Source organism: Gopherus evgoodei, chromosome 3 (genome assembly GCF_007399415.2).
Source record: "Gopherus evgoodei ecotype Sinaloan lineage chromosome 3, rGopEvg1_v1.p, whole genome shotgun sequence".
NCBI classification, from domain to species: Eukaryota; Metazoa; Chordata; order Testudines; family Testudinidae; genus Gopherus; species Gopherus evgoodei.
In genome coordinates, this window is record NC_044324.1 from 55945475 (window position 1) to 55963835 (window position 18361).

Sequence of the window (18361 nt, forward strand, 5' to 3'; positions counted from 1 at the left end):
TGGGCACATACCACTCTGCCCTCTGTAACTTCCCCATTGCATAAGATGCACCATAGGTTTGTTTTTTTTAGTTTAATAAGTCATAGTTTGTTAAGATTGTAGAGCTTGTAAGTTCACCTGCCTTGTTATAGTTTACTGTTTTGTTGCTCCGTATAGTTGCTTGTTATAGTTTTGCTTAGAATTGTGATATTTGTTGTTTTGCCTAGTCGTTGGTTAAGATAGATAAGGTTTTTGCTGCTTAAATTCATCTTCCCGCTGTCCCGATCTCTCCCTGAACTTTCCCATGTCTGTTTTTCCCCCACTCCAATCTCCCCTCTGTGTACTTCTCCGTGTCTCCCTGTTATAACCCTTTGCTGCTTTTCCCCCCACATCTGCACTCACTCCGAACTTCCCAACTCCTTGCTGCTTCCCCCCCGTGTTTGCATCACCCTCCGAACTTCCCAAACCCCTTGCTGCTTCTCCCCCTGTGAAACTTCCCAAACCCTTTGCCGCTTTTTTCCTTTGTTTTTGGTGTTCGCTTGTTGCTTAAACCTCTCTCTAGCCCTTCTTTACACTTCTCCGCTGCCCCTCCCCTACCGAAGAGCACCATCACACTGCTCCGTTGTCCTTACCCTGCAGGGCTTCAGAGTCTCTCGCTGCTTCCAGCCGCACTCTCCTCTCATCAGTTGCCACTAATCATTCACTCCCCTCCCCGCTCCTGTTCCTTGAAAGATTATCTGCTATCCTATCCTCACAAATTAAGTCATTACTTTTCTTTTATACCATTACATTGCATACGTTCACTTATATTCACATTTTACTTGTGATTATAACACCCCGTTGGTTGTTTCCACTTTTCTGATATACTTTGTATTTGCATTGATACCATTGTATTACATTGTGTATAAGGCCATTAACCACTTAATACATTCTATCTAAGATTGTTGACCATTTTATATAGAAGCTACCATTTTATTTTGCATTTCTTTTTGATATGCTTATTGACTGTACTGTATCCCATTGTGCTGAACCCCACTTACTGTACCCCACTATTAGAACTCCCTACACTGTTCAATAAGAAGAACCCCCCCATCATTGTCTATTGTAAACACCCTATACACCCCATCCCATCGTATTTCATTGTTAAATTCCCACCACTTCCTTTTTCCTTTAATAAAGAAATTAATTGGCACGCCACCTGTGTGGTAATTGCTCCCCAAGATCCCATATACCTGCAGGCAGGGACAGGTATATTCATAAATTGTCCGCCCTCTATAACACTGATAGAGAGAGATGCACAGCTGTTAGCTCCCTCAGGTTTAATCACTTACTCTGGGTTTATTAATAAACAAGTGATTTTATTAAGTATAAAAAGTAGGATGTAAGTGATTTCAAGTAATAACAGACAGAACAAACTAAGGCACCAAGCAAAGTAAAACAAAAATATGCAAGTTTAAGCCTAATACATTAAGAAACTGATTACAGGTAATATCTCACCCTCAGCGATGTTCTAATAAGCTTCTTTTACAGACTACACTCCTTCCAAGTCTAGGCCCAATCCTTTCTCCTGGTACTGTCCTTGTTAGTTAGAGCAGACATATCAGGTGATAATCAGGGGTTTTCTCATGACTGGCAGCCCATTTGTCCTGCTTCACCCCCTTTTTATAGCTTTTGCACAAGGCGGGGGTCCTTTGTCTGTGCTTGGCACCCACCACTCACTCTGAATGGAAACATATAAGGATTAAGATGGATTCCAGTATCAGGTGATATGGTCACAGCCTCCATTCTTCCTGGTCTGGCCCATACGTACACAGGAATATTTGCAAACAGAGCCATTTATAGTTCATTGATTCTGAAGCACCCTTAATGGCTTCCACATAATATGTTTACATCAGTAATACAAGTTTATATCTTATTCTCCTAACTCCAGACATAGAAATAATACATGCAAACAAATAGGATGAACACACCCAGTAGGTTATGAGCTTTGTAATGATACCTTACAAGAGACCTTTTGCATAAAGCACATTCCAGTTACATCATATTCATAAGCATAAGGAAACTGGACAGTTTTTACATGAAAGGATAAATGGGCACAAATCAGACACCAGGAATGGTAACATACAAAATCCATTAGGAGAACACTTCAGGCTCCCTGGGCATTCAATAACAGCTTTAAAAGTAGCCATTATTCAACAAAAAAAACCTTCAAAAACAGACTTCAAAGAGAAATTGCAGAGCTACAATTCATTTGAAAACTTTACACCATCAATTTGGGTTTGAATAGGGACTGGGAGTGGCTGTTTCACTACAAAAGCAATTTTCCTCTCTTGGTATTGACACCTCCTCATCAATTATTGGGAGTGGACCACATCCACCCTGACTGAATTGACCTTCAACATTGCTTCTCCACTTTTTTTTTTAATTAAAAAATGGTGATAGTTCATTATTAATTAAAATTATCCAAATCTCATAATGAGAGCTTTATACGAGTGTTAAATTACCACAAGTTAACCTTTTCACCAGGGACGAATATCTTTAAAACATCGGAGCCTGTCTACAGATTAACGTAAATTCTAGGTAGCAATTAAAAATATTTAATTTTAGAATGGGAGAGTATTGTTATAATTTATAGGGAAGATAAAAATAATGCAAATTTGTGACAATGCCTTCCAGTGGCATGTAATGACATTTCACTGCAGAGATGTACCATACAGCACTGTAGGAGTATTCAGAGCATATGTTTAATTTGAACCATTTGGCTGTTAATTCTGTTAAACAGTCTGAATGGGATAGAAAGCATTTCTTAAATTACGTGGGAATATTTTATGACAAGTTTGTCATTGTACCTATTGGGTTTCTGGGAACTTTGCGGGCAGAAGCCCGCCCATTGCTAACAGATCCTCCCCCCCTCCCAGCCTAAGGGGAGGATCTACAGGACCTCAAAACCCAACTGATTCCGGGGGACAACTAATAAAAGAACAGGGACAGGCGTGAGGTCAAAGGGTCATAAGAAGGGAGCCTGATGGGGACACTGAGCAGAGAATCCCAGTCAGCACCCACTGCTCCTCGAAGGCGTCAAGGGAGCCAGTGGACTCTGCTCAGAGGAACTCCGCCCGGATACGTGAACGGACTAAGGATCAGAAACAAGCCCCACAGTCACCGGAGTCTCCATCGGCCAACCTCCTCTCCCTAGTTGCGTAGATGGCCATTTTAGCCAGGGCGAGGAGGAGGCTGACCAGGAGGTCCCACGTTCTCCACTTGTAAGGTAACTCCCTTCTCTTCATGTGCCAATATATATTTGTGCCTATATCTGTAATTTGAAGGGGGAGGGGTTACCCTCAAAGCTTATGCCCAAATAAATCTGTTAATCTTTAAGGTGCCACTGGACTTCAAAGACTATAAGCCACACATACAGGTTGGGGAGGCTATACCTTGGAAGCAGGGACTCTGAAAAAAAAATTAGGGGTTGTGGTGGATAATGAGCTCTCAGTGTGATGCTGTGGCCAAAACAGCAAATGTGATCTTGAAATGCAAAAACAGGAGAATCTTGAGGAGGACTAGAGAGATCTATTTACCTCTGTATTTGGCACTGGTGTGATAGCTACTGGGATACTTTGTCCAGTTCTAGTGTTCCACAATTCAAACGGGAAAGGGTTTAGAGAAGAGTCATGGGAATGATTAAAAGATTAGAAAACATGTTTTATTGTGATAGACTCGAGGAGCTCAATCTATTTTGCATAACAAAGAGAAGATTAAGAAGTGACTTGATTATAAGTACCCACAGAAGGAACAAATATTTAATAATGGGCTTGTCAGGCTAATAGAGAAAGGTCTAATCTGATCCAATGACTGAAATAGAAGCTACACAAATTCAGGCTTAAAATAAGGTATACATTTTTAAGAGAGAAAGTAATTAACCATTGAAACAGTTTACTATGGTGTAGCAGGGTGGTTACCCTACTCCTGCGCTGAAGGGTTAAAAACAGCCCTGGGAGGGGGCTGTAAGTGGAGAAAGCAGCTTTTAGGAAGTGGCTGCGGCTGGGGCCATGCCCCAAACAGGCTCAGCTGGCCCTATAAAGGCAGAGAAACCAGGGACAGAGAGAGTGTTTTCCTCTGCCTGTAGGAAGCTGGAGACAGGGTACCTGAGTGGAGCAGCACTGGGGAGCTCCAGCCTGGAAAACCCTAGGCTGTGTCCTAGCATAAGGCCAACAGGTACTGGGGATTGCAGAAGGCAGCGCAGGGGTAGGCCAAGACAGCAGGTCCAAACCTTCCTTGCCAGTGATGAGTAGGCTGATACTGCAGTCTACCCCAGGGTGTGGGGCTAGATGAGGACTGGCAGTATCCTGATACTGAGGTGAGGTTGAGATAGTGGGTTGGGGGTTCCCTGGGGAGGGGGAGACCCAGAACTTTAGGGGTTACTGCCAGGGGGCAGCACTCTGGGTACAAGGGCACTGGGTCTGGGAGGGACACGAGGGCCAGAGGACAGATGGATCACTGGCCTGCAGAGGGTGCTCTGGAGCTGGAATGAGCTAATTCCCAGAAGTCACCAGCAGGAGATGCCGCAGGAGTGAGTCCGCACCTCTACACATGGGTTGTGGTGGATTCTCCATCACTGACTGTTTTTAAATCTAGGTTGCATATCTTTGTAAAATATCTGCTGTAGGAATTATTTTGGGGAGGTTCTCTGGTGTGTGTTATACAGTAGGTCACACTAGATCAGGGTCAACAACCTTTCAGAAGTGGTGTGCCGAGTCTTCATTTATTCACCCTGATTTAAGGTTTCGGGTGCCAGTAATACATTTTAATGTTTTAGAAGGTCTTTCTTAAAGTCTATAATATATAACTAAACTATTGTTGTATGTAAAGTAAATAAGGTTTTTAAAATGTTTAAGAAGCTTCATTTAAGACTAAATTAAAATGCAGAGCCCCCCAGACTGGTGGCCAGGACCCGGGCAGTGTGAGTGCCACTGAAATCAGCTCACATGCCGCCTTCAGCATGTGTGCCATAGGTTGTCTACCCCTGCACTAGATGATTACAGTGGTACCTTCTGGCCTTAGAATTAGTGAATCTGCAAATATCTGTGTGTCATTTGGCTGTGAGGATGCCCTGTTTAATTAGCACACAGTATTTCTTTTATATTGCTTTGGATGAGATGGTCAACTTTTGTAAAATGAGCTTTTGTAATATCTGACTCTGGTACCAGCTCTAGATATAACAATCTTGTTGTTACTGCCCCAAGGTATTTTTGGGTACCTTTACTTAAACATGCCTTTATTTTTAATTATTTGTACTTCTTTGCATACATAAATTGGACTACATGTTTCATCAATTTTAAGTTCATGGATAAGTCATGACTAGCCATATGTCTACACAGCCTCAGGTTAGTGGGACTCGAGTCAGCTGACCTGTGTCAGGAACCCTGGGCTTGAGTATCTACATTGCATATTAATCCTAGGTAAAGGATCTTCTGACCCATGCTCAAATCTAGGGCTCTGGCATCCACAGACCTAAGTCAAAGTAAATATATCCCAAAGTGCCCAGCACCTCCCACCAATGTTTACACCCTACCCCTAGGAACATGGTGCACTGAGGAGAAAACTCTGCTGTCCACCTGCTTCCTAACTGTGACAGTGCTATTAATGGGACTCAGGTGTCCATAAGGAGAACATGATTAGCTCCACTGGTGGCAATCTCAGTAGAACGACTGTGGTTTGAGAAGGCATTATAGTGAACTCCCATCTAATCCAGTGGTAGGTAACCTGCAACCCGTAGGCCGCACATTGCCCACCAGGGTAATCCGCTGGCAGACAACGTGACAGTGTTTACATTGACCGTCAGCAGGCATGGTTGCCCGCAGTTCCAAGTGGCCATAGTTCACTGTTCACTCTGATTGCGACAGCACAGGAGGCTGTGAGGAGGCTTTGGAGATGGTTTCCACTTGTCGCTATGACATTGCATGCTGCCCTGGCACCCCTGTACATGCAGCCCCAGGGAAGACGGGGGCCAGAAAGCAGAGTGGAAACCAAGCGACTGCCTTGCGGGGGGGGGGGCAGTTGGCATGCTGGGGGGCCACCCTTGCCCGGCCATGCTGAGCTAGGAGCTCTACTGTTCCCCCTCCCTGCAGGGCAGCTGCTTAGTTCCGGCTCTACTCTCTGGCACCTCAGCAGCATGCACCAAAATCAGGCTGTGCTCTTGTGACCAGGAAGTAGCTCTCTTTGCAAAAAGTTTCTTCTGATCGGTCTCAGTTGAAAACCATGCAGGATCTCCGAGAGTGTGCTTGCAGACCTGTGTTCAGCAGACAATGGGCTAAAGCTGAGCTGAGCTGCTGCTGTTTGCAATAGAGTGCAACAGTCTGCACCACAGATTGTTAGCATAGTGAGGACTGAGGAAGTTGCCTCAAGGAATTCTGGGATACAAGACTTTCAGGACCTGAGTCAAGCTGGGGTCGTGTGGCACACAGGAAAGCTATAGGGCTCAGACCTTAGGTCCCAGCTTAACATGGTCTTGAACCCTCCAGCCCTGCTGGTCTGGAACCCTAGGTTCAAGCCTTAGGTTAACACAATTAGAGTGTAGACTCAAGGGAGGGTTGGCTTGAGTCCAGGCTCAGGCCTGCACTTACATTGCTGTGTAGACATACCCTAGGTGGTGTCTGTCTCAACTGGATTTCCTAGTGCTAGAGGTTGAGGCTTCTGCTGTAGTGCATTCATTTGGCTAATATGGTGAATCCTATATCAAACACTTGTGCACACTGTCTACTATTGCCCATTGTGTATGCACATATGTGTAGGAGGGACAAGGAAAATCGAGCAAAGCAGTGGCTGCTTATTTTCAGTGCAACAGATTTGGTCCTATGGTGAAGCTACCTAGTATATTCTCACTCCACCCTCCCTTTTATTGTGAACAGTGGGTTGTCTGACAAGTGAAGGTGGGGAGCTGTCAAGGGGTCTGCTACTCACTGCCCATGGAGCCTCCTTGTGGCTCACCTGGGGAATTAGCTTGCCACTCTTTGTGCTCTCTCTGGTGGTCATCAGCCTGTTGCCCCAGGCACTTGTTCTGCAGCCACTCTCTCGCTAGTCCAGAGCTACAGCACCTCTCCTTCATGGCTTAAACCTCCAACCAAGTCACAATCCTTTTCCCCTTCCGGGTCTCATCAGAGTCTCCTTCCTCAAAGTTTTCAAGCAGTCTCCATCTCCATTGTGCTGACTGTGCCACTCCCGCAGCAGCTGCTAGGGGACCCGGATCTTACCCTCTACACTGGGTTCCAATCCAAACCCGCAGTTCAGGTCTGTCCCTCTCAAACCTAACTGCTTCCTATCCTGTCTTTTTCAGCTCCAACTCTCCCTCCTTGTATCAGGGAGTATGACCTCAGGGTCACTTCACTGCAGCCCCCTCTACAGCCAACCTCCACTCTTTATAAACCCCATCCAGCTCCTCTCCCAGCTGGACTTCATGAACTATTAGGCCTTAGCACTCTCTGGCTTTCCTCCAAGTGCAGGGCTTGTGTGGGGTGGACATCCCATCACAGGTACCTAATACAACTCAATTCAACAAAATATTCTAACATTAAGGACCAGAATTGGGCCAAATATTTTTAACCATAACCAATGCCCCTCTGTATATTGCAATTCTGTGACCACAAACTTTCTGTATAGTCTGACCCTTGCTATAGAATTGTCTAGTATCTAAACTTTCATTTTTTAAAGTTTCTAGCCTTTAAAATATGAGCCAGATGTTACCACAGTGGTATTCTCTCTGTGCAGACAGCCTCACAATGCACTGGGAAAGAAGGGACAGGTTAGAGTTTCATTGATTCCCTGTGACTTGTGATCCTTTTACTCCCTTTCCTGGCTTGCATGAAAGCATGCATCACAGGGAGTTTGGCCCTGACCACACCTCTCTTATTTCCAGCATCAAGTCTGCTTTTGTTGTGTTATAGTCCAGATACAACTGCTTCTGCATATTGTCACAGTCCCCTGCAGCATAACATCACACAATTTTTTTGTACTTTATAACACTTTCATCTTAAGACATAAACTCATAGGACTGGAAGGGACTTCAAGAGGTCATCTAGTCCAGACCCCTGCGCTCGTGGCAGGACTAAGTATTATAGAGACCATTCCTGACAGGTGTTTGTCTAACTTGCTCTTAAAAATCTCCAATGATGTAGATTCCACAACGTCCCTAGGCAATTTATTCCAGTGCTTAACCATCCTGACAATTAGGAATTTTTTTCTAATGTCCAACCTTAACCTCCTTTGCTGCAATTAAAGTCCATTGCTGTTTTTGCTATCCTCAGAGATTGAGAAGAACAATTTTTCTCTCTTCTCCTGTAACTTTTGCTCCCTCCACATGCAACGTTTGTGGGCTTTTTTCCTATTGTGTCCTTGTATGGGATGAAAAGGCCATAGAAATTATTTTTAGAAGAGAATGTAAGAGCATTTTAAAGCTTGGTAATGTGTGGATGTGTCTCATGCGTGCGCTTTCTCCCTCTCTCTCTCCTCCCCCCACCCATCTTAATACATTCTACTACAGGAACATGTATGTTCTTTATATTGCAGCACTTTCTGTATATTGATTTCATGGAGGGGGGGACATTTTGCAAAGTTAACCTGAAGACGATGATGAGCATACCTCAAAATTGGGGTGTTCACTTTGGCTAAGCATAGAAAATTTGGTAGTAAAACTACCAAATTTTTCATATGGAAATCTCATTGAAGAAGACTTTCTTGCGGTATTTCTAGTGCTTCTTGATTAAACTTGTTTTGCTAAACTGCGAGAGTGACATTCTGCTATCATCCCAACCCACATCAGGAAATGCAAACACTTATAATTTTGATGGTTCACCAAATGTTTGTGAATAAACATGGCTTTGGTCTGTCTTGCGTTTTGAGCTATGGTTCTTGATTGAATGCTATTTTTCCTTTATACTTTTGTATCAGCAAGAAGCACTTCATAGTCACTAATTCTTATTACAATGAATGAAAAAGGTTCTTTCCTTAAAACAACCCACTAATTAACTGCTTTTGGAATACTCTTTTAGTTAAATAGACATAGGTGGAACTATGAAAGGGGCCTCAATCCAAAATCTCATTTTGTTTTTGTAATCAATTTCAGAAACACTTAGTATCATTTAGGCAGCTAACTAACTTGCACCTATAATTATGCCCATGGTGTATAATGGGCACAATATTATAAACTTTTTAAAAAATGTATCCTGATTTTTGCTGAGCTGTTTTTATGTAAATATTTGCACACAATTATACAGAGTTGTATAAGAATCTGAAAAATCATACTATAGTTATCAAAGGTGGTAAAATCATATGTATGAGAGATACACACTAAGAACACTTAAAACTCATTTTAGGTAATGATACAATCTTTCCAAATAATCTTTCCTAGGTAATATTACTTTGGTATTAGCAGTGTTCTCTATATCCTGCAAATATTGACATAGTGTTATTTAGTTACTACAGAAGATGACCAGTTAAGTGTGACCATTGTTAAAGCTTGTGGTTGTTTTTTAATTAAGCATTGCCTAGACTGCAGCCATGCCACCTTGTGATGCGATTTGTTAATCTCACAAGCAGAATAAGATTGAGCTAGAAAATCACTAAGCCATGAAATTTACAAGGGGCCCCTAGAGTAGAGCACCGGGAAGTGGTGTGGTGGTGGTGTATCAGTAAAAACATTTTTCCTCTGACAGAATACATTTATCCCATTGCTGCTGATTATCAAAATGTACATGTGTAAAACTGAAGTTTTTCCTCTTTTCTTCCTAACTGATATATCTGGAGATGCCACATCAGAATCCCTTCCATGGGAATTTATTGTAATGTCTCAACCAGTGAATTGTGATGTCACTGAATAAATTGGATAGGAGGAAGTAAAGGAAGCATGTGATAAAGAGAGAGAGAATTATTATTTTCTTATATGTATCCAGATTTGTACATAGCATCTGTCAACAAAATAACTTAGCACTGCAACTTTCATTATATAAACTGTGGCAATTATGGTAAAAATATACCAAAGCAGTTATGGTTTTATTTGGGTTTAGAGGTCAAATTGGAAGGAAACACATTGAATGAGAGGTTAGCTGGACCCTTCTGAAGTGTTACTGAACTGGTTTAGGATTAGTGTCTAGATCACACACTAACAACAGAAGCATAGTAGAAGTCAGTGGAGGGACTGTAGCCCATACTCTCTGTACTGATAGCCATCTAAACCTTGGAGGAGGTAGGCAGCTGCATTTTACATTACCCTGGAGTCTTCATGTTGTTTTCAAATTCAACTTCATATGCAATGTACTACAGTGATCAAGTATGTAGCATTGCACAACCATAATTAAAATATCCCAGGACATTTAAAATTTCTGAGAGCCCATCTCTTGTTGTGACAGTATAGTGGAGCTCTTAGATCCTATGTTCTACATCTGAGGTTTTGTAATAGAATGTAATGAAGCATCTGAAGCCGTTTTTACTCACACAATATGGACTTCAGGCTGTCTTTCTTAAATTTAATCTTTGGTAAGAATTTGTTGTGCACTTGTAAATTCGAGTCAAATCCCTTGTGAGATTTCCCTGTAAGCCATTTTCTCTGTACTCATAAATATTTTCTGTCAAAATTTGCATTCTTCCCAGTAACCTATTTCCCTTCATTGTGCTCTCCTTGAAGAGAGTGAAGTGTTTTGCATTCTGTGTGAATAATGGCTGGAATCCATAATGTATCTCCTCACCAAACTTCAAACTCAGTGCAATCAACCCTCTTCGAAACAGTCTTACAATGGATTCATTTGATAGAGCTACAACACATCATCTAAATCACTGCTTCTCAAAGTGGTGGGCCTCGAACCGGTGCTGGTCCGCGAGCCATCAGCTGCTGGTCCACAGCGAATTTCCTCATTAGAGCATCGAATAGGATAATATGGCACCAATCCCTGGCACATTGAGGAAAAAAAAATTGCCAGTCCCCCACGTCAGGTAGCTTGAGAAGCACTTTTCTAAACAGGGCACAGCATGGTAACTCATTTAGTTTCCAAGCTTTTACTGACACTGTGTGGCAAAGATAAGAACAGCAGTCACTTTGAATTGAGTTCCTTTTAGATCTTGTTTCGTTTTTGTAAAATCCAAACTAAAGCAGAGCGCAAAAAAAATTGCAGGGGAGATTTGAGTGGAGTAGCAGTGAGATGTTTATAGATTGGCTAAGATTTTGGTTTCAAAGGGAACTTCTCTCACTTATTCCTTTCCTTACCTTTTTTCTCTCCTTTTTAAATCTATTCTCCTCATCTTTTTCCCCATCTGAAACTCTTCCCTCTCCACTTTCTCTGTCTCTCCCAACTTTTTTCTTTTGCGCTGCAATATGTCTAGGGCTGTTTGAAAAGCTTGTATATAACATTAAATCATGGTTTGTTCAGGGATCCTTTTATTGTTTCAGTCATCATCAGGGATCCTAGTTTTGCGTGATAAAAAAAACCAAAATTCTCTGACTAAAAAGCCCCATAAAATTCCGTGTTTTTCTGCGATTAAAATGAAATGCTTAACTTTTGTTTCCCTAACCACAGCATAAGTAGCACAGGTATAAGTTGAAGAAAATGTTTTATCGATATACAGTAGAACCCCATTTATCTGAGCCTCCGTTATCCTGCTTTTCGTATTAACCAAACCACCTGCTGTGCAGATACTCACAGTTGCTGGGGCTCCAGCAGTCAGCCCCAGCCTGCTGGGGCTGACCGCCTGAGCCCTCTCCCCCATCTTAAAATAAGGGGTAGAAATCTTTTTGCCAATTCTTCCGATTATCCCAATTTTGATTAGCCAATCTGACCCTGGTCCTAATTCGATTGGATAAAGGGAGCTCCACTGTAAATTTAAAGCACATTCAAAAATCCACCTCAAGAGGAGGAGGTTGGACCCATTGAATAAATGTAAATTCCAGTAAAATTTAGTTAATACATGTTTTTATTGTTTCACAAAATATAAAAATGAAATTCTCTGAAAAAATTCAAATTCTACATTTTTCTATGGCAAGTACAATCCCTGATCATCAGCCAAAGTCCAAACAAGTTTGGTAGAGTTGGATGGATTCTTATTGCATAGCTGGTGCCTTCATCGCCCCAAACAGGACCCTTCCAAATCTTCACTCATCTACAGGCCCCGTATACCTTTCATCTTCATACTATGTGGCTCGGTGCTCTGTGCCCCTACCTAGAGATTCCTTTCCTAGGGTCTGCAGGGAGGCCGGATGGCCACTTTGCCTGTCTTGTACTTTAGGGTTGTTAGTCTACAGAATAAGATCCCTAGGATTCTGGAGTTGGAAGAGAAAGAGACAGAAGCCACTGCTTTCCCCACCCCACTCCCCAGTTGGGAGGGGTGACAAAGACATCATCTCTCAGCTGTACAGCCAGCTGTACACTGCAGTAAGGTCAGATAGCATTACCTAATTCATACCATTCTAGCTTTGGAGTTTCCAAGGGCTTCACTTCTCTAGTATACTACTTTGAGGATTATATGAGTGCTAAGTGTCCCAGTCTCCTTGTATTCATGCTTTGAATATTGGGAGAGTTCAGATTCAGGTCTGCACTTCTCATCTAGCTAACATATCTAAATTGGGCCAAACACTGAATCCCTGAGATTAAGGAAAGTTTGGATCCAGCTTGAGATTTGAAGACATAACCCATCTCTGCTCAAGACAGAAGGACATTCTGTGTACAAAGGATTAATTTGCTGTGGTAGTAAAATTGTTGAGGTGGTAGATTGGGGGACTGTAGAAGTCAGTTTTAAAAAGATTTCCATTACCTCTTTTAACACTGGGTTTCTGAATATTTTTGCTTTCCCAAGTGTCTTAAGGTTTTATGTCCTAAGTTATTACACAAAGCTGTTTTTTCTCAAGTTGGTTTCCACAACCTCAATTTTTACTTCAATAGTTTTACTGATTTATTGATTTACTGCACTCAGATGTAGTCAGAGTGATATACCTGGTTTACAAAGCTTTACAGTTTGGATCAATAGGAAAAACAAACTAATTTCTGGGAGCCTTATACTCTATAAAATTTACTGCATTTTGTTGTACCTGTAATAACATAAATAAAATAAACTGATCTACACATCAAACCAACAATTCCTAAACTGTAGTCTGTGGAGAACTGATTGGTCACATGACTTTGGCTCCTCCTTGTTTCTAGCTATTTCTCCATGCTTCCAGGCTGTTCACTATAAAAGAAAATTAACTGTCCCTACATATTTACATTATACTACATTTTTTTTAAAACCTTCAGAAAATGTTTCTTCATCCTCCGATTACTTTAGTTGCTTCTGTAAAGTGTTGTCCCATTGAAGTGTTCCTTCCACATATTGTTTCAAATGTACTAACCCTTCTTTGCAAATTCAGTTTGTATTGCAGTGTGGAAGAACCATCACATGCGGACAGTTACCAACTACTTCATAGTAAACCTCTCCCTGGCTGATGTTCTTGTCACAATCACTTGTCTTCCAGCCACATTAGTAGTGGATATCACAGAAACTTGGTTTTTTGGGCAGACCCTCTGCAAGGTGATCCCTTATTTACAGGTATTGTTCTCCATACTACTGTTGTTGTCAAAAAGGAACAGTACAGTAGAATCTGCTTAATTGGGACTTCCTAATGGAGGGAATTGGCATTGTGATTTAAGGGCTTCTTCACTTCCAATGTCCAACTAAGTAACATTAAATAAAATTATTTGCTGAATAAGTATTATTCTCAGTATTTTTTCTCTTAGGCAATAAACACACTGGGACAGAATCTGTGATACTTTTCACCTTGTGTAGTCATTTACATCAATGCAAAGTGGACATAAAACATTAAAATATCAGAACAGTAATATTTTGTGCCCACTTTGCATGGACATAATGACTACCCACGGTGCTGGGTAACAGAGCATCTGGCCCTCTGTAGTTAGAAAGTGGAGTTCAGAATTCCATACGCCTTACTAAGTACTATGTAGAAATAGCCAAATGTCCCCACAGGCAGCGGAAATTGCTCATACTCTCCCAGTTAAGCATCAGTTATTGCCATTCATAATTATTAGGTTAAATCAGTTCTGAGGCCCTTTTCAGTGAAGTGATTAACAACTGTGCCTTCCTTTTCTTATCAGACGAAGTGGGCCAACGGGGCATTCCAGTATGGTAAATCTTTGGACCTTTTCACTGATGTAAATCCAAAGTAACTCAATGGAAAATTGGGTTTACACTGGTGTAACTGAGGTCAGAATCAAGCCCCTCAGTGCACAAAATATTCCAAAGGGCGCAGCATGGGCCATAGTATTGGTCATGTATAATAGTACCATGAATTGATCTGTGGATATGTGTTGCCTTATGCTCCACTGCATAGAATCAAAATTGCCCAACTTATTTCAGAGTGCACAACACTGCTACATGAGATTGTTATTGGTACTTTAACTGTTGGCCTGCAGCTGGTTTGGAAGACACCACTGAATGCAGAAAGGACGTGAAACTGTCACCCAGTGTATTGAGCAGAAGAAAATGAGCATTTGTTTGTAGCCAGTGGAAAAATCCAATGATACTATTTTTATCAACTGCAAATGGATTATTTTTCATGTGACTGTGATTTCCCATTGCCTTTGTGAAAACTGGGAAGACACAATGATGATACAGGTTCATAGCACATCAAATGAGAGAATGTCCCCTACAAAGGAAGATGTAGCTAGTGGGTTTAAAGCTTTATTTTCATATTGCAAAAATATACCCTTTTACAAATAATGCTTTCAAAGTATAAGATGGATGACTTTATTCTTATGAGGCCTGATTCTGCCATACTTATTCAAACTGAGTGATCTATGAGTTGTCATGTTGATTCCAATGGGATTACACACAGATTAATGTACTTCTGAAAATGAGTAAGGCTGGCAGATTTAGGCCTATGTGAATTTTGTGACAAGTGATATAAAAAAGTATTTGTTTTTCTTGGAAGAATCATGATTCAACAGTCCCTGATCATGGGATATCAACTCTAAATAGATTTCTGATGGTATTGAAAATATAAATTGTATTCAAGGTAAAAAATCAGAAAAGTTTACACAATGTTTCCTTGTTTCCTTAGACTGTGTCAGTCTCTGTGTCTGTACTAACACTTAGCTGCATCGCTTTGGATCGCTGGTATGCAATTTGTCACCCTTTGATGTTTAAAAGCACAGCCAAGAGGGCAAGGAATAGCATTATCGTTATCTGGATTGTGTCCTGCATTATAATGATTCCTCAGGCTATTGTTATGGAGTGCAGCAGTATGTTCCCAGGATTAGCTAACAAAACTATCTTATTCACAGTTTGTGATGAGCAGTGGGGAGGTAAGTGTGTTATTGATCATAGGAATGGAACTTATACTGCCAGGATATAATGAAAAGAGCTTGGTATGTTAATATGCAATAGGGCTGTATCCGCATATCGCAATGCTCTAAGCTCTTTCTTAATTATATGGTGGTTATTGAAACTACTGGATTTTTTTTTTTTTTTTTTAGAAACTGTTACATTCCATCTTCCTCTGCCTTGCTAATGCTCAAAGTAAATTGGAAGACAAGTTCAGATGGATGTGCAATAAGAGGCATTCTGTGTCTTGGCCATGTTAATGTTCTCCATTGGAACAAATGTTCCCATCCTGTAATGTTTATCTTTATATAACTCTTATTGATCAAAGGAAGGTAGAGATTTACAAGGATTTCAGAAATCAGAGAATAGACCATTGGTCCATTTTCCTGGGATCCTGACTTTGGCAGTTGTCTGCATTATCTAAATTCCTCAGAAATCTCCCAGAATTACAATTCAAATTGCATACAGCTACAGAATTTATAAACCTGCCAGCAATATAGGAAGCAGTTCATTCCGCAGTTTGGAATGTGGCCTGGACAGCATTACTAACGTTATTTGGAAAACATGATCTATTACAAATGATAGCATCCAAAAACTACAAATCAGTCCTTCCAGATTACTCTTGCACTGAGCAGTGTTGGAATTTGGGCTACTTTCATGTAGTCTAACTTCCAGGAAGTGGCCAGGACTAATTGCAACAGGAACTACTGTGGCTCAACTCTGGTGGGCCCTGGAATAATTCCAGCACTAATAGTGCATGTGAGTTGAGCACTGAGACTCTGACACTGTATATAATCCTCACAATATAATTATTCACACTTAGCAAAGTAATGCCAGGATTGCCAAGACGTAGCCAAAATAAACTTGGTTAACAGCTTCAAGTCAGACCAAAATAAAATTAGATTATCTCTCAAGGTTATAATATTTTTTAAAAAGCTGTCCATCCCTGTGATCAGTTTGTTACATTGTAATCAGATTGTGTTTTCATGTATTATTGTAATTGGTTACTTTAAGCAACGTTGGGCATTAACTGATGAGGGCTCTGATGTGATGTTTTGAAGGTTCCATCTTGGTCCTGGTGTAGTAATTGAAACTACAAATTTACCCAAATTGTGAACTCAAATTGTAAAATGTGTGTAACAATTCATAAGATATCACAGTAACCTGATGTTAATGGAAAAGGTGCAAAAGGATGTCTCAAAGACTGGATTAGTCTAGACCACTGGTGGGCAACCTGCAGCCCATCACGATAAGCTGATTGTGGGATGTGAGACATTTTGCTGACGTTGCCCATCCACAGGCATGCCCCCCCACACACAGCTCACAGTGGCCGTGGTTCACTGTTCCTGGCCAATGGCAGCTGCGGGAAGTGATGAGTCAGAGGGATGTGCTGGCCGCTGCTTCCCACAGCTTCCATTGTGGGGGGGCTGTGCCTGCAGATGGTCAATGTCAGCAAAATGTCTCATGGCCCACAATCAATCAGCTTATTCTGATGGGCCGCAGGTTGCCCACCACTGGTCTAGACAGAAAAGTATTGTAATATAACCCAGAGAATGTATTAAAATCATGCCAGTGTAAGCCAAATGTGGAACTGATAATTAATAAACCAAAGTTGCAATGTAGGAAATTTAGGCCTAACTGGTGGACAAAATAATATGGGGATGGGCTATTCTACCCATCACTCCCTTTGGAGTCCTAAACAAGACTTTGGTGGGAGAATTATAAGCTGTTTAATAGCAACTATTGGCTGAAGTACAAGTAAACCAGAAGAGCAAGCTTTACCATTATGGCTGCCACCCCCATCATCTCCTGGGACCCTTGTAACAAAGTTGAGCCTTTATTGTCCTAATTCTGAAAAATGTCCTAACTAGACCAGGCCAAAGAGAGAGACCCAGATGATATCATGACCTCCACTGGCTCCAGCTAAATCCCAGCCACCACCTGGAATGCTGGATTTTGTCATCCTTCCCACTTCTGTGTCCATTTCATTCCCCTCCCTATTTCTTCTCTTTCCTTTCCCTCTCTGCATTCTGGCTGGTAAGTGTGTAGCTTAGTTGGCCAAGACTGCATATTGTGCAACACTGCTCTAATCTTGTGACCAAAAAGATCCCTAAATAACCCAATGCTGGTATAAGTTGGCCAAGTCTTGGAGTGCTGCTAAAACCATGTGCTGTGCCTGTGTTCCTCCAGCAATGAGACTACAAATAAGTCAGTTCCAAAGACAGAAGCTGCACTTGTCATCATTGCTGTTCCTTTCTCTCCCTTCCTGTGTGCATCTGTCTTGTTTTGTCTCCAGGAAATCAGGATGACACTTTAGCAACAACAGCAATGACAGCTTCAGCACATCTCAACTAACTTCTTCCCTTTCCCCCACAAGGACAGTTATTACCATCTTTAACACCAAAAACTCTCAGATAGAGGTGGAGGTGTTTCATGTTCCTTATGAACATTCTCTGCAGCTAAAGGGAAGAGGGAACAAGGGACACTGCTAAAATAAAAGCCTTATTCAACACTTTACATTTAATGTTTGCCATGGTACTAAGCAGGCTGAGGTGTCTGTATACCAAACCCTGCATGTTGTTTGAAATCGTTTAATGTTGGACAGTGGCAGGGTCAAGTTAACATCTTTGACTCTTTGGGCCCATTCATTCCATCAAAATTAATACACCGTCCCCCTCTTGTGTATGCAGGGCCATGGTGTCTTCTGTATGTTGATGATACCAACTCCAATTCTCTCTTTTCCAACCCAGCCACTCCTCTTGAATTCCTTAGCCAAAGGGGCAGAGATGAGAGCTGGCTGGCTCAATCCAGTTAAAACTGCAGTGAGTTTCATAGGAGGAGGGAAACATCCAGCAGATGTGGCATGAATGATAGCGGCACTTTTAACTGATTGAGCACGCTTGTCATTTGTTACTAGCTTTCTCCATCTGAGGACATTTTTGGAAATATTCATCTCCCCTGGAGATCCTAATTGTTGCTTATAATTGAAGACCTGACTATCATAATCCATGACTTTCTCTCTTCAAGT

The 18361-nt window shown here is 41.5% G+C and overlaps 1 protein-coding gene across 2 annotated transcripts in view; it reads left to right on the plus strand.

Moving 5' to 3' along the window:
- HCRTR2 (hypocretin receptor 2) overlaps window positions 1-18361 on the plus strand; it is a 65815-nt gene that overhangs the window by 24053 nt on the left and 23401 nt on the right. For both annotated transcript variants that reach the window (XM_030555628.1, XM_030555629.1), the window contains 2 exons: window positions 13364-13542; window positions 15071-15314. In XM_030555628.1, coding sequence (XP_030411488.1) covers window positions 13364-13542; window positions 15071-15314 — 423 coding nt within the window. The remainder of the gene's footprint in view (window positions 1-13363; window positions 13543-15070; window positions 15315-18361) is intronic.